General features: G+C 40.8%; 2 protein-coding genes across 13 annotated transcripts in view; one reads left to right on the plus strand and one right to left on the minus strand.

Moving 5' to 3' along the window:
- The window catches only part of CLDN10 (claudin 10), a gene marked incomplete at its 5' end in the record, with an annotated part of 92,253 nt that extends 89,996 nt beyond the window's left edge, over positions 1–2,257 (plus strand). For 3 of the 6 annotated variants that reach the window (XM_081215004.1, XM_081215005.1, XM_081215003.1), the window contains 2 exons: positions 893–1,000; positions 1,968–2,257. In XM_081215004.1, coding sequence (XP_081071130.1) covers positions 893–1,000; positions 1,968–2,088 — 229 coding nt within the window. In that variant the 3' untranslated portion in view covers positions 2,089–2,257. The remainder of the gene's footprint in view (positions 1–892; positions 1,001–1,967) is intronic. The other 3 variants (XM_081215007.1, XM_081215008.1, XM_081215006.1) reach the window with 1 other exon arrangement.
- Positions 2,258–4,335: 2,078 nt separating this feature from the next.
- DZIP1 (DAZ interacting zinc finger protein 1) overlaps positions 4,336–22,060 on the minus strand; it is a 53,194-nt gene continuing 35,469 nt past the window's right edge. For 3 of the 7 annotated variants that reach the window (XM_081214495.1, XM_081214494.1, XM_081214493.1), the window contains 8 exons: positions 20,762–20,821; positions 16,064–16,203; positions 12,768–12,930; positions 12,345–12,474; positions 10,172–10,362; positions 8,901–9,031; positions 7,515–7,689; positions 4,336–5,480 (listed from right to left, as the gene is read on the minus strand). In XM_081214495.1, the coding sequence (XP_081070621.1) occupies positions 5,404–5,480; positions 7,515–7,689; positions 8,901–9,031; positions 10,172–10,362; positions 12,345–12,474; positions 12,768–12,930; positions 16,064–16,203; positions 20,762–20,821 (1,067 nt within the window). In that variant the 3' untranslated portion in view covers positions 4,336–5,403. Of the gene's footprint in view, positions 5,481–7,514; positions 7,690–8,900; positions 9,032–10,171; positions 10,363–11,711; positions 11,766–12,344; positions 12,475–12,767; positions 12,931–16,063; positions 16,204–20,761; positions 20,822–22,060 lie in introns of all 7 variants that reach the window. The other 4 variants (XM_081214491.1, XM_081214490.1, XM_081214496.1 and 1 more) reach the window with 3 other exon arrangements.

Genomic DNA, 22,060 nt, shown 5'->3' on the forward strand with positions numbered 1-22,060 from the left:
ATACACATGGGAGTACCCAGTGATGCGTAACTCAAGGGGTTATATAGCATCTTAACAAAAGAACAATGCATCTGTAGAGAAGTGGCAAGACAAGGGAAAAGGACTTTGAGCTTCTAGAGGCACAGATTATGGGAAGGCATGTGATGAGGGAACTAATGGAAGCTGAGAGTTAGTGAAGTTTGTTCCATAGATTGCTCTGGTGCCATTTGTGGGCTGAGCAGCGTGTACAGTGTCTCTGGGAAGTAACTTCTGTCCTTCCTGGCAGAGAGGGGATAGGGAACAGCATTACAAATTTATGTCCTGCTTTTAGGCAGTTGGTGGGGAGGCAGAGAGCTTTCCCCGTACCTGTTTCTTCTCAGTTGCTTTCAGCTCAAAATAATCCTTGTTGCCAAAGTGGCACATTTGGGGTGGCATGTTCTGCAACCCGTCAGTTCCTTGCACATGACTGCACACAGCACGTGCTTGATAAACCCCGAGTTGAACTAAAATGAAAGCAAAGGCAACTTCCCCTTTTCTAACTGGAGTCTGCCTTCGTGGTTTAGCCCGCGTGACAGCATAAATAGATGGAAACCTTTGTGAGCTTCAGGCAGAGCCCAGAGGAGAGATGCTGATAGGCCAGGAGGCCCCAGCTTGAGTTGACTGCTCCTGCTTTGCCCGCAGGGATGCCTTCATCTTCCTTTCGGGATGTTGGGAAGGTATAGTCAAGTGATGGCTATAAAAATGCTTTGAGAAAAGTTTAAAGCGTTATACACATACAGATGTTATTACTTCCTGTACAAGCTCCAATAGCAAAACTGTATTATGAGCATTTAATAAGTGTTGGCTAGTAGTGTTAAGCGCCGTTTACTCCCCAATGAGTAAGCTTTTATACTCGTGTGATACTTCTTCACAGGTATGAATTAGGAGCTGCTCTGTTTATTGGATGGGCAGGAGCCTCACTCTGCATAATTGGTGGTGTCATATTTTGCTTTTCAATATCTGACAACAACAAAGCACCCAGGTATGAAAAAGAGACAAAAACGACCTGTTAAAAAGTACAGTACTATTCTAAATTGTTACATGTGGGACAAATTATAGATTGTTCATATGATTCTTAGAAACTTCAAAAACCCAGAATTGGGAAAGGTTAGGAATATCTAGTAAATATGACATTTAATATAGTAAATATTATATTGAATAGAATAAATATAATTATAGTTCGTTAAAAAAAAAAAAAAACCCAGAGCTTGACATTCTTACATTCCAAAGCTATTGATGTAAGTAGAAATCTGGGTCTAACTCTGGGGGTCTATTCTTCACTTTGGCCTCATCAGAATTTTCACATAGGCAGAAATTGCTGATTAAGGTCACCACAGTCTCCTAGGTTCCAGGAAGATGAGTTTTAAATAAGTATTTTTCTTTTTTTATAAGTTTACTTATTTATTTATTATTTGGCTGTGTTAGGTTTTCGTTGCTGTGCGTGGGCTTTCTCTACTTGCGGCAAGCGGGGGCTACTCTTCGTTGCGGTGCGCATGCTTCTCATTGCGGTGGCTTCTCTCGTTGTGGGGCACGGGCTGTAGGCGCGTGGGCTTCAGTAGTTGTAGCACGTGGGCTCAGGAGTTGTGGCTCACAGGCTCAGTTGCTCCGCGGCATGTGGGATCTTCCCAGACCAGGGCTCGAACCCGTGTCCCCTGCACTGGCAGGCGGATTCTTAACCCCTAGCGCCACCAGGGAAGTCCTTAAATAAGTTTTGAAGGAGAGTAACTGAACAAATTAAGAAGCCATGAGTTTCTTCTGCAGATTCTCTTGATCACACCAGCTGTTCAGAAATGACATTGAAATATTTCTTGGGGAGATAGAGAAGGGAAGAAAGCTAAAAGGGAAAGACAAACTTAGCTATGAGAGAAATAGGGGCAAAATGGTTTCTTCCCATTTTTGTTTGACCTACGTGTAAAAGACAATCTACCAAACTGTGTTTTGCCTTGCAGAATGGGATACACATACAATGGGGCCACATCTGTCATGTCTTCTCGGACAAAGTATCACGGTGGAGAAGATTTTAAAACCACAAACCCTTCAAAACAGTTTGATAAAAACGCTTACGTCTAAAAAGAGCACTGCCCGCAAGCCGTGTCTTGAGCTTGTTTTAAACGTGAACTGTTCACAGAATGCTGCCATCAAGGCCCTCCTACAATTAACACTCAAACTATTTTTAAAATACAAATTTGAAGAACTTGATTATCGGATGTAAATGTTCTTACATAGTTACATACTAATCATTTTCTGATGTGGCTTTCTATAAAAAAATAAACAGGCTATTTACAGGATTTGTATATATTTTATACATCATAAAATATGTATATGTATTTAGCACCAAAGATTCCAGTATTCATAATGTAGCCTTCTTAATCTTTCAAACCTTGCAGTCTCTGTCCCCATTTTTTATGTTTCTTTTTCTTCGTATATTAAACAGAAGGTGTTTAAGGGGTTGTGTCTTGTCAACAGTATGGGGGCAATCTGAGACTATTCCTCAGATGTTTGGGTTGAACGAACATGTACTGGCTGCGTAGAGCTGAGTTCTGGTTTCTGACCGCTGTCTGTCACCCCCGTACTTCTCCACGGCTGCTCCGGCAAGGGCTAACAGGGCCAAATGCTGTTGCCCATCACCTGGCACGTCCGCTTTAAATAACTGCTCCGGCTTCTCCAGTACAGAGAGCAGATCCTGGGGTGGGGCCTCGGCAAGAGCAGAGCTGGAGACGCCTGTCATGGCTGACTTTGGGGCCAACAGAGGAAGGCCTGGGGCCGCGTTGTACCTGCCCCGCTCGGAAATAACGGACCAAGTTCCAGTGTGTCGCTCAGGTCGTGTGCATGGAACTAACCGGTAATGGAGAGACAGCATTTTTCAAGACGTGTTAAGTTGCTCCAGTGATCTCTGACCAGACGCTGTTTTATTTCCAGCCCTTTTACCTCCTGCCCGTAAGGGCGATAGCTATCTCAGTCTGCGTGTGCCCTCCCTCACTCCATCCTCACAGCTGCCCCCTGAGGTAAGTGCTGTAGCAACCTGAGCTGGCAGGGGATGAAATGAAAGCAGAGAGTTGAAGTGACTTGCCGCGGCGAGTGACAAAACCAAGACTTTGAACTGAGGCAGTCTAGTGTGAAATATACAGTCTCAAGCTTTGGATAAGAATTGGTTGTCTGTGTAAACCTATGAGTCAGACCCTTTCCAATACTAATCACAGCATGGGTGACCATAACATTTTCATTTTCCTCAAGCGTGAAAGACTTAAAAAGGAAAATCACATTGTTTGGAAGTGCTCAATGAAAGAAAAAGAACAAGTTTATTGCACACACATATATATGTATGTATGTACACACATATATATGTGTGTGTATATATATATATATATATATATATGGTTTTTTTCCAGACCATAATAATAATACTTGAATACCTTTTCCAGGGACACAAATGAACTGAAAGCCATGGAGGGAGGTTAGGTGCTACAGGCCAGTGGCGGGGCCGGGTTTTGTGAGTGTGTGTTTAAAACAAATTTTTAAATTTCAGAGCTGTACTGGTGAAGACAATATTTTGATTGTACTGAACTGTTCTAGCTTCTGAAGAATTTACGGAGAGAAGGGGTCAAAGTGCAGAAACACTGTGTCAGTAGCCAGAAACATATTAGTTGTGTGTCAGTGAGGAGAAATATAAGGCGACAGCTCAAAGGAAAACAAACATGCCAATTCTAGTGCAATCTAAAATGACAGGACTAAACAGATAAAGGATCGGTCTTTTCAACATAACTGTTGGGTTTCCTTAGCGGACATTCATCATATTTCCCCAACCCTTTCTGCTCGGGAATTAAGACCTGGCAGACCCAGGACTTGGATTTGAGACCCAGTTTAAAGGCTACTTTTGTCACTTTCTAAGTGTATGGCTTTGGCAAGTTATTGTATAACTGTTTCTCACATCTTCAAGAAAATTATAATAACTGTGTCTCAAGGTTGTTCTAATTAAGTGAACTAATAATGCATGTTAAAAACAAACAAACAAGGAGCTCAACAGATCTCTGTGGAATAAGTGAGTGAATGTAAGGGCCTGGGTTCCTTCTTAGGCGTTGTTGTAGGTTGCTTATCTCTGTCCTGCTACAGTGAAGATTTGACTCAGCATTTATTAGAGCTTTTAGAAACATATATAAAGTGAGTACATCTGCATAAAATTGGCCTTCGTGGGAAGTTTTTAAAAGGGTGAGAGTGGCCCACAAGTAAAAAGGACTCTGGTGGGGCAGAAACAGATAAAACACTGTTTTAACTTTTAGGTCAGTGTGTTTACATGGCACAGCTACCAGGGCAAGCTTAAATCCTCTAACGAGCTGAGCCTGACTCAGAAATCAGCTCTAATAACTCAGCCACAGTCACAAGGATGTAATGGAGGGCTTTACTTGAAAGGTTGGCAAAATGAAGAAAGATCCAAAATCCAAAAAACCATTTAGTTAAAATGTAACTTTTTTTTGGAAACAGAGTACAGATAGTACCACAAAGTACAAAAAATGCAGAAAACAGTTTATATGAACTTTTTGAATGTTGACAATGTCATTGTTAAGAACAAAACTAAGTTTTGAGGTACTTTAGAATACAGGTTGGGCATTTTAAAAAAGTGAAAAAAACTACAGACACATGAATTCAGTATTGACTCGATCTATTCTGTTTATAGTGCGATAAATTAACTGACATTTAAACTGGCTACATTTTATTCATAAAATATCCAAGGTAAAGATGATGCCACAGAAATGGTATTTAACGTTCTAAAATAAAACAACATGCTTACAATGGCTCAAAGCTGCATATGGTAAAAGTACTTCTGGAAAATGGAGTTATCTAACGTGGGCCTAGCTATATTTTTATAATGCTAAACTTACTTCTATATGAAAAATAAATAATCTACTCTTAAGATTTCACTGATTCCACTAATTCAATTTTAAGGATACTAACAGAACTTTATAATAAAACACTTCCAACGTGACAACATACATAAGAAAGATATAAAAAAGGTTTTAATTCAAACCAAAACCTGCTATAAGAAGTTTTAAAAAAATTCACTTAAAGATTAGTTGAAAAAAAAATACACTTAAACACTAGAGTACCGTTCTGAAGAAAAAACTTTTGATGACTTCAGTGACACGTTGTTTTTAAGCAGCAGCCGTCTTAAACACCTTTATATGCTTCAAAATACTGCTGACAGTTTGTTTTGTAATAACTGCATTAGGTGCCACTAAAGGGACTCTTGTTCTTTGAGAGTCAGCTTCCTTATTATTGTAGGAGATGCTGCCAAGCAGAAGCGTTAGAGTCGTGTAGGCAGTACTGAAATACTGTGATCCTGCAATACTGCTGGCGTCTGGAAGGGCCTCCTGATGCGTGGGGTGACAGTTACACATCTGAAGAGTCACTCCAATCGGTCAGGGTTACTATGCTGCTTTGCAATAGGCTGGATTCATCCTGAGGTCCTGTGGAGGGAGAGAGGGGGGGAGGGGAGGCCCCAGTGATGAAACAAGCACGCTGTCCAGCCTGTAAAAAATCCGCAACTTCAGAGGGTAATTCGTCACTCGTGTCTGAGTCTGCTCGCAACCTCACCCCTAGCTCCTACAAACTGTGAAAGAGGCTGCGGACAGTCCCACCCACGGGATGGCCAGGTCTCTGGGGTAGCCTCACGGGGCCCTCGTAAGGAAGCTTCCGCCCAGCCTCTCCTTGCCAGCATTCAGCACAGGACCTGGAGGCTGGCAGTGGTAAAGAGAGGAGAATAAAATTAACAAGCCAAGGAGGGATTAAACGGTACCCCAGGTTTTCTAGGGTAGATGAGCTTAAACATGAAGTTAGTTCAAAAGTGCCTTGAGCCACTGAAACAGGAGCGGGCTGAGAATTCCACTTGCATGTGACTCCAGAAATATTTCTTTAAGGGGTGTGGGGCCATGACATTGGGGCGGAGGGAGGAAATGTACTCAGGGCATCCTCTTGGCCCCGTGTCCTCACAGATCGCCGTAGCATAAACACGTCTTTTTTTTTTTTTTTTTTTTTTTTTTTTTTTTGCGGTGCGCGGGCCTCTCACCGTTGTGGCCTCTCCCGTTGCGGAGCACAGGCTCCGGACGCGCAGGCTCAGCGGCCATGGCTCACGAGCCCAGCCGCTCTGCGGCATGTGGGATCTTCCCGGACCGGGGCACGAACTCGTGTCCCCTGCATCGGCAGGCGGACTCTCAACCACTGCGCCACCAGGGAAGCCCTAAACATGTCTTTTGCTTTTTCAAAGATTAGGATGGCTCTTGAGACAAAGCACAGAAAACTTATGACGGTGACAGAACAGAAGGTCAGTGTTATGACTGACACGTTGGTGGAGAAAAGAGGTCAAATGAAGGTAGAGGCAGCAATGGCTCCTCTTACAAAGGGCGGTGGGGGGGGTGCGGGATGAGGCAGGAGGCCCTGCTACAGACAGAGCAAGTACAGATGTGCACGTATTTGTTTAAAATTACAGATGTGGGAACAAAAGTCCTGAAGAGGGGGCATGAGGGGTGCAGGGAGTGGGGAAGGAGCCCAATCCTCCTCTGTCTTAGCAGAACTTCGACAGTTCACGTCTAAAGTCAGTCAGCCTAGAAATAGGGGTCTGAGCCCGTTACTCAGAGGCACAGCTCATGGGACCCACAGATGAAGAAAGGCTGAGAGGTGGCGTGGAGAAGAATTACTCTGATAGAAAAAATACAAATTATATTTTCTGATTTTAAAAATTTAATGGGGCTTCCTTGGCGGCGCAGTGGTTGAGAGTCCGCCTGCCAATGCAGGGGACACAGGTTCGTGCCCCGGTCCAGGAAGATCCCATGTGCCGCGGAGCGGCTGGGCCCGTGAGCCATGGCCGTTGGGCCTGCGCGTCCGGAGCCTGTGCTCCGCAGCGGGAGAGGCCACAACAGTGAGAGGCCCGCGTACCGCAATCAATCAATCAATGAATAAATGAATAAATGAATAAATAAATAAATAAATAAATAAATAAATAAATTTAATGGGTTGAGAGGTAGGTTACTGGACTTATTATCCAGACTCTAGCCTGGGTGAATAGGAACAATAGCAGTGGATGGTTTCACTTGTCATTCATCCCACTGGCTACCGTGCTACAAGGAGAATCTTCCTTGGAAGAAAATAAAAATATTTAACATGTAGACAGATGAATACAAGAAGACAGTCAGAAAAAGTGGCCTCATTTAGGTATATGATCAGAAATTTAAATTTCCATGAGGCATCTGCATGAAGAGACTATTTATATGGGCGTTTTCAAAAATAGATATTTTAGAAATTTAAAGACTAAGGATTAGACCTAAAATTAAATTTTAGAAAATTAGTAAATATATACAAATCAGTAAGTTGTTCACATTCAGTCCTTGTTAAAATAATGTAAGGAAAGCAAGATCTTTGTTATGCCAACAGTGTTTTTGTCTGATAATATATTAGCATAGCTTAGATATTTATAGAAGCTTCTGCTAGACACCAAAGCAGCGAACCTTCTCTCTTTGGCCCCTTCAGGTTAGTTTCAGCCCAGGCAACTGGCACTTGAGTAGAATTTGACTCATTCTTCACAGGTGGAGGTTCCTTCTGTTCTCTTCCAATTCTTCTCCCCAAAGATTTCTCTTCCTCTAAGGATGATATGTCCCAGTCATCATCGTCCACATCTACGCACTGAAAAAAATACGTGGAGAATAATGAATGTTTCCTAAAGAAACTGTGCGTGTTCGAGCCCCTTGACCACTTTGTTGGCCAGACTGAGCCACTGACAGTAAATGATGAGAAGTTGGGAGCCTCAAAGGACCCCCCAGTCTGGTCGTTTGGCCATCCCTGGAGGGGAACTGAAACGGATTTGGAAATCTGTGCTTTGAAAGCAGAGGGAATCACCTCTTTTTCTGTTCCTTGCTGTGGAAATGAACGTTTCCTACTCAGCAATCATGAATTTAGCAAATTCCAGGAACACTACGTTGTAGAAGTCAAGTCAGGATGCTCCCCAAGGAGCAGCTAGGCTGGCTCTGGGGCTCTTACCTCTGTGATACTAAGACATTTAACTGCAGGAGACATCCCATGCGGGCCCTGCAGAAATGGCCCTGACCTAAAGGAGCGCGTGTTTCTCCGGCGCCCCTTCTAAGGAAGACGGGGTGGCTCTCTCTTGACCTTTTGTGACTTTTTGTCATTTTTGGCTGTGTAACACAAATGGCACTAACTTATGAACATAGTTTGACCAAATGCTCTGGATTCCACAGATGAGCAGGGGAGGAATGAAATCTAATGCAAGGGAAAAATTAAGAAAAGAGCAACTACTACTGCCAGACTCCATCAACACAGACGAGCCTGCCCAGGTCTCTGTCCACAGAAGCACTTCCGGTGCCTGGTGTGGAACCTTGGAGTGTGTCAGGGCCTCTCCTCCACTCGCGGAGGGGAGCTTGGCTTTGCCCTATGCTTGGGTAGTGGACCTGAAGCATCTCTCCACCGACTCTGGCACCCAACCCTGAAAGTCCCTATTTCACTTCCAGGTCTCGCCACGGTGGCAGAAAGGTTCCTAGACTCAGATCTGAAGTCCCCAGATTCTAATCAGTCACAAGTTTCTGTGAACAAACTACCTAATATCTGTAAACGTCAAATAATACACGTGACAGGATTGTGAAAACCTGTAAAACTTGATAAGCATCGGACGTATTATTACCATTATCCTTTCAATATCTTTGATTCTCTATGGAATAGGAAGAAATACGATACTGAAAACAAGACAATGTAAAAATCTCAACCTCTACTATACTAAATAATTATATTTGTTTTACATTTCACTGTAAAAAATACAGTTATTAAGGTATATTCATTAAAAGATGAATTTGTGTATGCTTAGCAAGTAAAAGTGCTATTACCTTTAGATCTTCTTTTTGTGTTTTTTCGATGAACGTCTCAGCAACATTACGCCCACCAACTGGCTTATTCACACTTCTGTGATTTGAAACTGTCTTTTCAACTTTTCCAGTTAATGTTTTAATGGAGGTTCCTATAGGACCCACAGAAAATAGGCGAAGTTTAAAAAAAATTATATCTTCAGTTCCAAAATAACCTTACAAACAATTTGAGAGAGTCTAAGCTTTGCAAATACTTCCTTTAAAGAAATCATGTTCCTCTAGAATAGAAGAATAAAATTTTTAAATCAAAGAAGGATGGTCTCATTCAAGTACGTGGTCGGAAACTTTAATTTCAGTGAGGCAGCCTGCATGAATGGGATATTCATATATTTTCAAAACCAGTTGTTTTTAAATGATTAGTTATATTTTACATAATTATATAAATACATGGTATATACAAATTATATACAATAAACTAATTATATGTGATGTGTTTAAAATATATAATTTTTAAATTGCACTAAACAGAATTTCTTTTTTTTTTTTTTTTAAAAATGACCCTTCAGCGTCACTTCTCCTTAGCAAATTATCAGCAGTTACCGACTTGGACCTTATGTTCTTTTAGGATTGCCTCATATCCAAAAGGCAGCACAGTGTATTAGAACAGTTATTCTCAAGGTCACCCAGTGTTAGGGGTTGAATCGTGTCCCAAATGTGTATGTTGAAGTCTTTACCCCCATTACCTCAGAATGTGACCTTATTTGGAGGTAGGGCCTTTAAAGAGATAATCAAGTTAAGGTGAGGTCACTAGGGTGGACCCTAATCCAATACGACTGATGTCCTCACAAAAGCAGAAAATTTGGACATAGATGCATGCACAGAGAAAGTCAGTGTGACCAGACACAGGGAGGAGATAGCCATCTACAAGCCAAGGACAGAGGCATAGACTAGATCCTCTCCTCACAGCCCTCAGCCACCTTGATTTTGGCCTTCCAGCTCCTGTCAGTAAGTTTCTGTCGTTTAAGCCCACAGTATGTGGTAGTTTGTTTCAGCAGCCCTTATATTTGTTACTAATACATCCAGGCATCCCCAACCCCCTCCTCTCCTTCCACTTGAATATCAATGACCTGCTAAGCTCTGTCCATTTTCTTTAGGCAGCAGCAGCTTTTGGATTAGCCCCATCCTTTCCTCGGGCACTTTCTCAGCTCAGACTCCCAGTGCTTGTTGCCCCTAGGTGAGAACCACTGTCCTAAACAAAATTTCCAGAGGGATTTTCAAGAACAAAAGCTTACCTGTGGGCTTGGGAGAAGTAGCAGAGTCCTCCACTTCACTTCCCTCGGTCCAGTCAGTGTCACTTTTGACGGTGTTCCTTCCAAAGCTATTCTTGTTGCTTTTAGATGACCGCACAGGAAGTAAGTCTGGCGAGGCACAGGCCTGGAGGTCTTCAATATCCAGCTCTTCCTCTGAACTGAAAGGAGAGGTCCTAAACAAATCAAAACCCAAATGGGGGACGCTGTTTTCAGGATTTACCATGTGTCCCTTAAAGCAGTGGGAATTTTCTCCAGAGAGCATAACAGACACCCATGTGGCCACAGAACAAGATGGCAGCCAGGGCCACAAAAGGCCGAAGACTCATTTCAAATCCAGACCTGCCAGCCACATGGCATATTTACCAAAATGAGCTGAAGTTAGGACATTACTCCTTGAAGCCCAAATTTGTATATTCTTAATATTGGTTTTCACACACCTAAGAAAAATATTTCACAGTGGAAAAAAATATTTTTGCAATAAAACTATGTCATCTTTTAAAATAGTGCCATTACTTACAGCTTACCTTTACACGGCACCCTACAAAGGACTTTTACATAAATATGTAATCTCATTTGTATCATCACATGAATTATCACCCCATTTTAAAGTGAAACAGAAATTCAGAGTGGTATTTACTCATTTAAAAAATATTCATTGAGCACCTAAATTCCACACAACGTTCAGTTACACTACATCCCATGAAATAAGGCTCTTCCCATGAGATTATGTACATGAAAAGTACTTTTGAAGGGTGAATTATTATTTATACTGTCTTTAATATATTTATTCTGTCTCTAGTATATATACAAAATGCCTTAATGAAGAAATAAAGCATCAATATCGCCAGAACAAGTCAATGATGATGAATTCAATTATTATAAAATTAGTTCTACTCAATTAATAACAATAATATACCTACAATTTATTGAGTACCCACATGTGCCAAGTACTGAGGCTGAGCCCTTTTCACATGTTCTCGTTTAATTTGTAGAACTATCCTGTGAAAAAGGTAGCATCATCCCATATTACAGATAAGAAAACAGAGCCTTTTTAACAGGCAAGCAACTGAATCAGTGTCACACAGTTAAGGAATGACTGAGCTAGGGTTCTTAGTATCATAAGAGAGCCTAAGAGAGATTATCACCTTCCACAAGGAGCTAGAACACTAAAATGTCATCCGGCTACACTATCATGGATCCAGACATTAAAAAGCAACATCACGCATTTATCGAACATTACTAGACACTGGGCAGGAGGTGGGCAGTTGGGGGAAAAAAAAAATAACAGAAATGACTCAGGTGTGGTCCCACTTGTTAATGGAGGTCACATGGGATAAGTGCTGTTGACCCAGGTAATATCTGATAAAGAAACAAAGATGTAACAAAGGAATCACAGATTAAATATGATGTGTACTAATTATGGCTCTAGTGAACCACAATGAACATACTAATTTACAACGAAAGAAATGTTCAGTGAAAAGAATTTTTAAACATCACCACCCCCTGCTCCCTCAGTACTCACTCAATAGTTGAAGACTTTTGGGGAAAATGATCTTCTGTGATATTTTTCTTAACTCTAAAAGCAAGAGAAAAATATTTCTGGTGTAAGTGAATAATGTAATTTAAAATAGATTTCTATGGAATTGGTGATTTTTGCTTTATTAAAGGGTGAGCAGCAGCAACTCTCCCTGAGACAATGAGAGATGGGTAAGCATTCCAAGTGTGATTCTCTGTTGGGTCAAACACTGCTGTGGGCTGAATGTTTGTGGCCCCCTAAAATTCATATGTTGAAGCCCTAACCCTCAGTGTGATGGTATCTGGAGATGGGGTGATTAGGTTTCGATGAGGTTATGAGGATGGGGCCCACATGAAGAAATTAGTGTCCTTGTAAGAAGACAAAGAGAGACCAGGGCTCTCTTGCTCTCCCTGGCATGTGAGGACACAGTGAGAGGGTGGCCGTCTGTGAGTCCTGGAAGAGAAACCTTACCAGAACCTGACTGTGCCAGCACCCTGATCTCAAACTTCTAGCCTCCAGAAGTGTGAAAGAATAAACTTCTGTTGTTTAAGCCACCCAGTCTATGGTAGTTTGTTATGGCAGCCCAAGCTGACTGAGACGAACGTTAATAAAAAAAATTTTAGGCTTGAAAATACTCACTTTGGAACAGATGTCCTATCGGTAAAAACAGGTCTTTGTCTAACCAACTGTCTGCTTTTGGGAGGAAGATGTATTGCTTTGGGTATTTCTCCAGTTGAAAGAGTGTCCACTTGAGAAGCACTGGACCTGTCTGGAATAGTAGTGTCATTCGTGAGTCTCCATGATGTGAAAAGCAGAATAAAATACTACAATACTGTCTATGCTGGCACTGAAACGAACAAGCCTGTCTCTAGGGTCTAGACTCTACACTACAGGGGGTTTTTAACGTAAAAACCACAATCTAAGACCCAACATTTAATGGTTCAAACAATAATAGAGTTGCCAATTAAGTTCCAAGGTTTGTGAACCATTTAAAATTATGAAACGGTTGTTCTATTTTGCTCCCATCTGCAGAAATGAAATGGCAGTTGGTAGCAGGCTTACCTGTGGACAGTAGTGTTCTCTCCTCAGCCTTACGGCTGACCTGATGTTCAAGGAATTCACGAATTTGCTGAAGGTTAGGTATTTGTCTTTCTCGTTCATGTCTTACTGATTCTACGGTTCTTAGCACTCTATTCAAGTGGTCACTTGGAATACTGCGTGTATCCTGAAGGAATAAAATGTTAAGTTAATCAATTATCCTGGGATGTTTTTCATTTCATGGACATTTGTCTGCATTAACCATGCCAACCTTTCGTCCTTACTGCTGCATGTAAGGTGAGGGATGCCCTGACATATAACACACGGTCCCGGTCCCAAAAGGAGCTCACGGGGCAGTGGGACACATAACATGTGTGTATGATTGTACGTGACTGGCTAAGGTACGGGGCTGTAGGGGCCAGGACCAAATGCATGGAAGGCGTGTGTGTGACTGATTAACCAACAGTGCAAGGTGTGTGACAAGGACCGAATGAGTCCACAAGGGCTAAAGGAACTCAGGGAGAGGGGCTGTCAGAGGCCCCACTGGGCCAAGAAGCCTTCAGGGGGAGGCTGGGCTGTGCCTGAAGGATGGGTGGAGTGAAACAAGTAGAAAGAGGGAGAGTTCCAGATGGGTGGGATCACCTTGCGGGAAAGGCAGGCAATGGGACAGAAACAGTCAAGGCATGTCTAGTGGTTAATGCTACAGAGGAATGGGTGAGGAGAGCAGAAAAGGAGACTGATGCCAAAATGAAAAGCTTAAAGGTTGGTTATTCCACAGGTAAGTGAAAATCCTCAGAGGTTTTCAATTAGGAAAATGCCATAATTTAAGAGGTGATTTGAGAAAATTCTTTTGGATTTGAAGGGTATCTAGACAGAAGAAAACCACTTAAAGAGCTATTTATTCATTTATTCAATATCAGTGTCACACACACACTCCCATCTCCTCCCCACCATTCCCCTCAGTCTTCCCCATCCCAGGAAGTGGCTCCACCACCCTCCCAGTTGCTCAGGGGACAGAAATCTCCATCATCAGATCAACTGCTACCTCCAAGAAGAAGTTTTCTCTGACCTCAGTTATTCATTCCCCTCTACTTTTCCTTCATTTCACATCCTACAATCTGTCATTATGGATCGACCACCTGTTTGTGTGAGCAGGTGTTGAATATGTCTTCCTGTACCCTGCAGCTGGATGGAAAGACCCAATACTGTACAAATGTCAGTTCTTCCTAAATAATACACAAAATTTAAGGCATTTTCAATCAGAATCCCCACAGGGGTTATTCTGGAACTGCAGCAGCTGTTTCTAAAGTTCATTGTAAAACAAAATATGGAAGAACTGCCAAGAAACTTTTGAAATAAGACTAATGAAAAAGGCATGACCTATAACAGATACTAAAGTACAGGACAAAGTTACTAAAATTAAACCAGTATGGTGTTAGCAAAGGAATACAAAAAATAGTTGAAAGGGCAGAACCGTTGAAAGTCCAAAAATAAATCCAGATGTATGTAAAAATGTCCTATATGATAAAACTGCTATTTTGAACAAACAAGGAAAGGGTGGATTACTCAATGAAAGATATTGAGACAACTGATCCAACTGGAAATAAGGTTAGATCTCCAACTCATTGTTTCCAAACTTAATTGTTAAAGCCCAGATAGACAAAAAAAAGTAAACAAACAAAAAACTATGTAAGCATTAGGAAAAAAATATAGCGTGTTTTTATAATCTTAGGATAAAAGGAAACGTCCCCAATAAAATATATAACCCCAAAACCATATGCAGACTGGAACTGGAACTCTCACACACTGACAGGGACAGTGTAAACTTTTACACTTTGGAAAATTATTTGGCTACACCTATTAACACTAAACATGTATACTCTTAGACTCAGCAATGTCATTCCTAAATATACATCCAAGAGAAAGGAATGCCTATGTCCACCAAAAGACATGCACAAGAATGTAATGGCCAAAAAGAGCCCAAAACTGAAAATCCAAATGTCCATCAACAGGAGAATAGATAAAATGTTGTATATTCATACAATGGAATACTATACCACAAACTACTGCTAAGTGAAACAGTAAGTATGAAGCTTACAGAAAAAATCATAAGCAAAAGAAGTGACACAAAATAAAGCACAGTGTAGGATGCCACTCCTATGAGGATCAAGAACCAAAAAAAACTAAGTCAGAATAGCCATTACCTCTGGCTGGGGAGTCCGGAGTTATATTGACTAAGGAAAGCAAAAGAGAGTCTTCTAGGGTGTTGGCAATGATGGATCTCTTTCTTGATCTGGGTGGTGGTTACAGATCATACACACAACCCCCCCCACATGTACATACAAATCTGTATACACACGTATATGTGTATATACACACATACATTCAGATACACACAAATGCATGCACATGTGTATATACATGTATACGTATATACATACACAGATTTATGCACACACACGTATACACAATATCCACACACGTGCATATACACACAGACCCGCATACACAAACACACTACACACAGCCACACACAAACATACATGCATTGCATGTACGTTATGCACACATGTACATGTGCACATATCTGTGCACATACTTTTGTATACACATACATATATGCACATGTGATGTATATACACATACACACACAGGTATATAAATTCAGGTTGTCCAATTAAGTTTGTGTATTTTATGTATGCAATGAAAAATGTAAAAAGCAAAGAGTATATATAACATGATGTACAGAACGATTCAATCTGGCAACAATGTGAAATACAATTCATTCATCCATTCATTTAATAAGGGTAGCTTGAGTGCTGATTTTGTAACAGGCAGTAATTCGGAGTTAACATCAGAATGTAAGCAGCCCTGCAACTGCCTGGATGCAAACCCTGGCTCCTTCATCATGAACATGTTACCTGAAGCAAGTTACTTCACCTCTCTGTAAAATACAGATGATATTGTCACCTACCTAAGAGATTAGTTTCTATGTTTAAATGAGTTACTATCTGGAAAGCTCTCTGAAAGGTGCCAGGCACCCAGTGAATGCCAGCTGAAGTGTTTAATGAATCATGTCACATTAGCCTCCGATCTCCATATGTGACAGAACTGACATGCCTTCTTCTCTTCTCTGATCCTTTCTTATTCAGAGAACAAAATAGGGAACTCCCTGGCAGTCCAGTGGTTAGGACTCCGCGCTTTCACTGCCATGGCCCGGGTTTGATCCCTGATTGGGGAACTAAGATCCCGCAAGCCACGCGGTGCAGCCAAACAAGACAAAACAAAACAGCAAATATTCCCAAAGTGGGTGAACTTACTGCACTAATCCCCAAGGCTTCCAGTTTCTCCACCAAACTCTGCTTGAAGACTGTTCTTATTTCCTTAATGAGGGAAGGGTTAGTCTTCAAAATTTTCCTTAAACATATCTTGTTATTTAATTTCTGTTCATTTTCCTTTCCTGAAATAAGTTTTTATAACGTATTAAAAAGGAATTAAACAAATACATTAAACCTCTAAGCAGAAAATGGCAAAACACAATTTCTAAACAGCAAGCAAGCATTTATAATGTTTTAAAGTTTTTGAATAGTTCAGTCATTCAGCACAATATATAATGCTTAAGTACTGTGGCTTTTAAAACTACCTTATGGGGATATATCTATATGTATAGCTGATTCACTCTGTTATACAGCAGAAACTAATACACCATTGTAAAGCAATTATACTCCAATAAGTCTGCTTCAAAACTTCAGTATCTTTCAAGACTTTTTCTTGATCACTTAATCAAATTATAGCTAGATAAATAATGTGAGAAATACGTCTCTAGAGAAGCAAAATTGAAAAAACGTATTTAGAAGTTTAATGTTTAATCCTAAAATTATTTGTACTACTTCCTCAAGAATTCATTACTCCTAAATTCAGTTAGAGTTTAGCTATCATTTAAGGAAGAAAAAGCCCTATGTCTTTTAAATAATTAAGTTTTTATATAATAAATTTAGTGGAGGTTAAGTTCACATAAAATTTCAAAATGTGAAGATTATTATCCCTCTCAAAATACTTATCAAAATGAAAATGAAATTAAAAAAAGTCTTAGGAAAAGTATATTTTGCTTAAAACAACCTATAATTAAAAACAAAGAAAGGGCTTCCCGGGTGGCGCAGTGGTTGAGAGTCCGCCTGCTGATGCAGGGGACACGGGTTCGTGTCCCGGTCCGGGAAGATCCCACATGCCTCAGAGCGGCTAGACCCGTGAGCCATGGCCGCTGAGGCTGCACATCCGGAGCCTGTGCTCCGCAACGGGAGAAGCCACAGCACGGAGAGGCCCACGTACTGCAAAAAAAAAAAAAAAAAAAAAAAACAACAAAGAAAAATAACAGGCCAGATTCTCCTAATGTTTCCTTCCTTATTCCTTTTATTCCCTACCAAAAAATGTCTAGTTTAAGAGGGTTTGGAGAAAGGGGCATGATTACAACGACCTTGAAGAACTGAGTCCTTATGTCAAAGGAAACTCAAGGAAAAAGCCTCAAGGAAAAAGACTCAGTGCTGGGTAGTTGAGACCCTTCGTGAACATCCAAAGGCAGATCTGGGAGATTGTGGCAATGGTACTATTATCATTTGGAAGTCTATTCTCCTAACAAAAGAATTTCGCCCAAAGAAGGGGGCACCAAATGCCACTGCCTAGGTCTGGAGCTGCAGGCGGGTCCTCACAGATACTCCATTGTTCCGTGGTCTTATCCACCTCAGCAGATGGAATTTTTAGGTTCTGATGGCATGTGGATTTGCAGAAGACCTTGAAAATATGCCTTTTGGTTAAGATGTTTTCTAAATACTAGTCAAGTCCAGTAGTAAAGAATATTTCTGTTCATTAATTTTAACAGTTTTGCTGAAGGCAAAACTGGTCAAATTACTATTTGTACATTAAATAGGAGGGAAAATCCTGCATGATGATGCTTTTCTATACTTTGCTTTGGTGGCTTGCTAAATCAAAACTATGAAATTTTATGTGATTCTATATGAATAAAAATCAGAAGTAATCTTAAACTTTATATTGTCAGCATTCATGCTGTTGTTTTCCCACCAATGTTTTCCCACTATTCTGAAACCACACACACACACAAAACACTTCTGTCCTAGGAACTGAATCCATCAGAATCTAGAGGGCTTAGCTGCAGCCGCAGCTGTCACTGGCTTTGGCTGCTGGTTGGCCAGCAAGTCTGCAACTGCCTGGGGCTAAAAGTAAAAGGACGTACCAGGAGAGAACCTGGAAGTCATGGAGCTACCATTGAAATAGATGCGCCTCCCACCCCAATTAGGCAAAGAAAATTCTTTGGCCAGCATCGCAGATATAAGGAATGACACAGAAGCACAGCTTGAAGAGAGGCTCTGGGACATGGGGCCACCTGCAGGGGTCAAGTGATGCCCAGATGGATTGGCCAGTCTAGAAGAGTTGCAAGGCCTCTGATGGCAGTAACTGAATTCATTTGCTGACGGGTGTGGGTTCACCCTCAACCCCTGAAGACAAGTTCATTTTGACGTCCAAGTTCCCCCAAATGACAGAAGATTAAACATTTCCCTCTGTCCTCAAATTCCCTTTACATGTTTGTGCTCACTTTGGAAAGCATTTGTGAATAATTAGAAAACCCTTAATAGGAAGAACTTGTACAAGGCTGGGGCTGGCTGACAGAAGCGAGAGAAAGAAGGTAGAGTGGATAGGAAAAAATAATAATAAAGTTTTTATGTAAAGGTGAAATGAATTACTTGAAAGACAATCAGAGCTGAAGATTTTAAATAAAGCACGTATTGCTCACCAAGATCAACAAGACAAAATGTTCTAGAGATCAGCATTTCCTCTAATTAAAAATTTTAAAGCATGCCCAAGCAGATGGCCAGACTAACCCACACGTGTGATCAGTTACATCAGACTTACAACACACCATTTATGGTAAGCAAATAATTGTAGCGCAAAGCAAGTAGTAAAAAAACAAAACAAACAAACGCCCAAAAAGCAAAATGAAGCAAAACACAACAGAATTTCTGAGTTAGAGGGGACTTGATCATCTAGTACTCAATCTCCTCATTATTCACACGAGGACTCTAAAACCAGAGGTAAAGAGACTTTCCCAAAGGTCACCCAGCCAGTCCTGCAAAGGCTGGAACAGTTTGCCTTCCTCCATCTCTTTGTTCTTTGCATTAAACTACGGAAAACAGAAAACCTAGACTTTAGTTCCAGCACTGTCACTAATTAAACTCGACAACCTGGAGCAAGCTCCTAATCCCCCCATATTTCAAGTTTCTGAAAAATAAAATAGCCCCCAAGATTCCTCTTGGCCCTCACATTCTAACATCCTACAGAACAGCAAGATCAAGTCTGCCTCGACACAACTGTCAGAAAGTAAGGATGAAGAAACAGTCTCATATGAGTTACTTCTCGGTAAAAAGTTGTACTGTTTTTGCAAACCATTGCTAAGATTTATCTGCACAGGCATTTGTCTGCAAATGTTAGTACAAGCTGAGGAATTTATTGATGGCAATTAATCTGCTGCCAGCATGCTGGCTCCACAGAGGCACTAGAAAGATGCGGTCACTGGTTTCTGTGGCAGTGCGCTGGGACTTGGCTGTTCTCAGCGGTCCTCGGCACTTTCTCATCCCTCACCAGAGCTGCGTCTGAACACGTGGAGGGTGGCAAAGATTATTTTCTTTCCCAACTCAGCTCCCTAAATGTGGCAACAGCCGATGATGGTGTTTGCTGTCAACAATCCCTAACTCATGCCTTACGTGGTCTAGGTAGAATTCTAAAAGAAACACAGGCAGACTATGCAGTGGGTGAAACCTGGAACTGAAATGGGGATGATGGGCAAATCAGGATTCCTCTTGGAAACAAGGTGACTCATTTTTAAATGAGTGTGAACTATATGACTTGCGATTCCAGTTTCAAACATTTGGACCCTACCTATGAACCTCCTGACACATTTCATAGATTCTTCTGAGAATAAGGGATTTTGTGTTTCAGACATCAATACATGATACTTATGTAGGAGAGAGAAAGCATGTTACATGCAAGTAAAATGAAAATACACATCATGTAGATGTTATAGATATGCCTGATGTAGTCCCTTCTCAATTTGTAGCCTTGACAAACAAACAAAAAAACTGGAAAAAGTCTAGAGAACACATAAGAAGTTATAACAAATATCAAGAATTCACATATTAGAACATATAATTTTACTTCTCTCCTAACAAAAATGACAAAACCAGAGCCCACGTAAATATTAACAATTTGCTTTCTCCTAAAGAAGTGAAATATGGTAAAGCATTATTATTACTAAGGAGAAAATTATGATAAACTGATTCAAACATAACTGTTTCAGGATAAATCTAGCATTAGAAAATATTCTTAATAATGTAAATAAATATTCATAAGCTTCAAAGATTAGTTGATAGAAAAATAAGTTTTATTATTATGACCAAATAAAACAAGGAAGCAGCAATAATTTTAATTATCTCCCCAAACCTGTAACAGCTCCCAAATTCTGCCATTAAGATATTCTGCATGTAAACAGTCCACATTCAGAGCTTAGACATTATGCCTTCCTTGTTATTAAAAACAATTTTTAAATGGGCACTTCACCTATTCATTTCATAGATTCAGGGCATGAGAAATAACTACTGTGACATGAATATTTTTGTATAATCTGGCACACAACTGTGTCGACTTGTCATCTGATCAAAAAATCTCTGCATTGACATAAAGGCTTAAAATATTTTTTCAAGTTCACTGACACAGGAAATTTCTTATTCATATGCTAAGAAACAGTAAAGCGGGGGAAAAATATAACAGCACATTGGGGGAATAGGATGACAGAATACTACATGTAGATTGAAAATGTAATCCAAACCTAAATGTCTTCCCTAATTTTGATACACTATGATAAAAACCACTGAATCATACTTCCAAGGCTTGGGTTTTAGCATTGAAATGTGATTGATGCAGATATAAACCCTGATCAAGCTCTTTCTTACCTTTTTCTTCCTCTGAAAGTTCTTCTATTGGTTCCAGTATGTGCGATGAGACTGCCTGTTCTATTAATGAGGAAAAATAAGAATAGTACAAATAGGTCAACAGCAAAGTAAAATTAGTTCCTTTCAAACAATTTTGAAAGATATCATTCCACAGTATTTTAATCATGCCTAAAATAGCAAGAATTTACTGGGAAAAAAATATAAAGGCTGCCAGTTAAAGCTGGTCGCTTTTCCATAGTATCTTCCCTTGCTGCGTATTTTCTGTTAACTCCACTCTCAGGAAATTACATTTTAAATAATAAAGTTAAAATTTATTGCTCATCAACTTAGTGCCAGACATGATTTTTTTAAGGCACAAGAACACAACTGCAAAAGATCTTCTTCACTTATCCCTAAAAATATTTTCCTTGTATCTTGACCAGGTGGCTAGATAGAAAATTATTGAAAATATTCAATTTCCAAAGATAAAAACATAAAAAATCCCCAGGGCCTTGGGATTCCCACTTCTTGCCAGCCCCAGGGTCTTTAAGTGGAAGGACCAGAATGGTAAAAGGGCAAGGAGAGGTATCCTGGGGTCAGCAGCAGGACTGAGACCCATTCTTATACACCTTTGTGTCCCTAAACCACGTTTCAAGACCTAGTTCTGCTCCCAGAGAGTCACCAGGGTGAAGCTGAGGAGCTGAGAGAGAAGACAGGCTTTTCCCAATCCCACCCCAGAACAGTGGCCAGCGGAGATGAGGCCTCTGGGTGACTTCCCAGGGAAATGTCACTGTGCCCACACACAAGGAAACCCGCAGGCAGCACGGATAAAGCAAACCCCATCCGATCAACAGAGGGAAAGCTCCTTCATGGAGAAGGTCAGGTTTTGGCTGAAGGTCTAACTAACCACAGCAGTCAGGCATTAGGCACAGAATGAAATGCAACCGAAAGTCTGACTTAGGAGGTGCCTGGGCCCCTCATCTTCAGCCTGGAGACTGACATGGGGCACCTGCCCAGAGAGCTCTCCACCTGCTCCCACAAAATGGGGGTCATTTCATCCTGCCACCAGACCCCAGGGTGGGCGAGGCTAATAATAGCAACAATTCCTCAGTGCTCACCGGGCTGCCAGGCACAGATCTAAGAGCTTTGCACGTATTACCTCAGATTTAGTACCTCCTACTTTGAAGGTCTGGCTTTTAATTTACTAAAGGGTGTTTCTGATACTCTATTTTAGGCATATACACATATACACATACACACACATATACATATAATAGGAATATACAAATAAATATGTATTATATTTAGGTGTTTAAAAAT

Source organism: Mesoplodon bidens (genome assembly GCF_964165515.1).
Source record: "Mesoplodon bidens genome assembly, chromosome: 17".
Classification (NCBI taxonomy): Eukaryota; Metazoa; Chordata; class Mammalia; order Artiodactyla; family Ziphiidae; genus Mesoplodon; species Mesoplodon bidens.